The sequence below is a fragment of the Rhagoletis zephyria genome, unplaced genomic scaffold, assembly GCF_001687245.7.
Source record: "Rhagoletis zephyria isolate East Lansing unplaced genomic scaffold, Rhagoletis_zephyria_1.1 Rzeph_scaffold_55340, whole genome shotgun sequence".
NCBI classification, from domain to species: Eukaryota; Metazoa; Arthropoda; class Insecta; order Diptera; family Tephritidae; genus Rhagoletis; species Rhagoletis zephyria.
Genome location: NW_016212392.1, coordinates 1 through 1,816, shown reverse-complemented (window position 1 = coordinate 1,816; position 1,816 = coordinate 1). Strand labels below are relative to the sequence as shown.

The following is a 1,816-nucleotide window of genomic DNA, read 5'->3' as shown; positions in this document are numbered from 1 at the left end:
TTTTTTTTTTTTGAGCAATCATGAAAAGTAAAAAGTTGAACGTTAGTGGATTATTCTCACAGTGCCAAATTTATGTATGATTTACCTCTAAATTTTCGGTGAGAAATTCGGTTAGGGTTTTAACTTTTACCTTCGGCTTACTGCCGCTCGGTTCCAATGTCACCTCTGCATCGGCGACGTTTTCACAACCAAGTACGCTTTTCGTGTCACCCGTGTTGATATCTAAATTTTTCATAGTAGCAGAAAGAAAATCCTCATTGTTGTTTTCACCCGCAAATTGTGGCAACCGCTTGTTGAACACCAAACTCTTCCAATAACGTTGCTGCACACTCAAGCAATTCTGTATGGTTTCCAAACAGCTTGTGTATGCCGCACTAAGGCCACGTGTAACATTGCCATTCACTTGTATGGCTGGAATGGGATCACCTAACAGCGACTTGCTGCACATTGTCATTGCGTAGGAAATGGAATTGACATTGTAGCCACCCTCTAGGCATAATATGATACGTCCGCCGGCTAAAGCTGAAAGCCAATGTGTGAAAAGTCCATAGGCTTCGGGTGTCACTTTACAGCCGCCAAGTGGATCGCCGATGGCGGCATCAAAACCAGCTGACACCAATACCAACTCCGGATCGAATTCATAGGCGATGGGCATAACAAGTTGTTGGAAAGCCATCGCATACTCCATATCGCCCATACCTTTCTACATTTATCCAGATGGTTATATAAGACATAGTATTGGGTAAGAGTATATATCAATATGAAATGCGAACTTACCTTATTCCACGGTATATTCACGTTAAAGCCCACACCAGCGCCCTTGCCTACAACATCGAAGTCAGCGTCTTTACTCTTTGGGAAGAATGTGCCATTGTCATAGCGATGTATGCTGATATAGAGAACATTCGATTGCGACTCGAAGATGTGTTGCGTACCATTGCCATGATGTACATCCCAGTCAATTATTAAAACCCTACAATTAAGTGATATAGTAACTACCCGCAGGCATACACATTAAACATTTTTCGACTCTTACCTCTTCAAACCGTGATCTCGAATGGCATACTGCGCAGCAATTGCAACATTATTGAAAATGCAAAAGCCGTGGGGCACATCAGATTCGGCATGATGACCTGGCGGCCGCACAATGCAGACACCACTGCGCGCATCGCCACGCAGCACTTTGTCGATCACTTGCAGCACTGAGCCCGCTGCCAGTGTGGCACAATCGAAAGTCTTCGGGTGAAAGTAAACTGAATTGTACTTCTCGCCCATTCCCTGCAGTTCATCTTTGTCACTTATGCGCCGTATAAAATTCACATGCGCACGCGTATGCGCCAGGCAAATCTCATCTGTTGTTGCTGCGCGTGTTGGCAATTGTTCCATGCGTTCTGTGAGCTTGTAGTCTTTATGCATTTCATAAATGCGTTTAATGCGTGCTGGCTGTTCTGGATGACCGTCTTCAAAAGTGTTGCAATGCTGCAGCATAAGCTCATCGTAGACGTAGCATACGCGTATTTTCGGTGCCAACAATTTGGTTTCTAAATTAATGAAGCAGATATTAAATTTGTTTGCTATAAAGTATGCTTACTTTTTGGCAAATAAATACCATTTTTAAGAAATCTTAAACGTTTCTCATTTTGTGCCACAACTTCGGGTTGTGTTACCGGCGCTGTGCCTCTGGTTGGGAAACGCTCTGGCAGAGGTTTGCCGCCAATGAATAGTCGACCAACTTTGTGCAACTTTGGCTGGGGATTCACATTATTCAGCTCCTCCATGGTATATACTGGCTGAATTTGCAGACAACGCCAGTATG

At 43.9% G+C, this 1,816-nt stretch overlaps 1 protein-coding gene across 1 annotated transcript; it reads right to left on the bottom strand.

Annotated features, from left to right (window-relative positions):
• Positions 1–29: 29 nt before the first annotated feature.
• Positions 30–1,811, bottom strand: HDAC6 (histone deacetylase 6; the record flags this gene model as incomplete). The annotated part of the gene is made up of 4 exons (XM_017607320.1): positions 30–703; positions 778–973; positions 1,037–1,541; positions 1,610–1,811. Coding segments are annotated over 4 exons (1,536 nt in total), but the record flags the coding sequence as incomplete, so codon positions are not given.
• Positions 1,812–1,816: the final 5 nt, after the last annotated feature.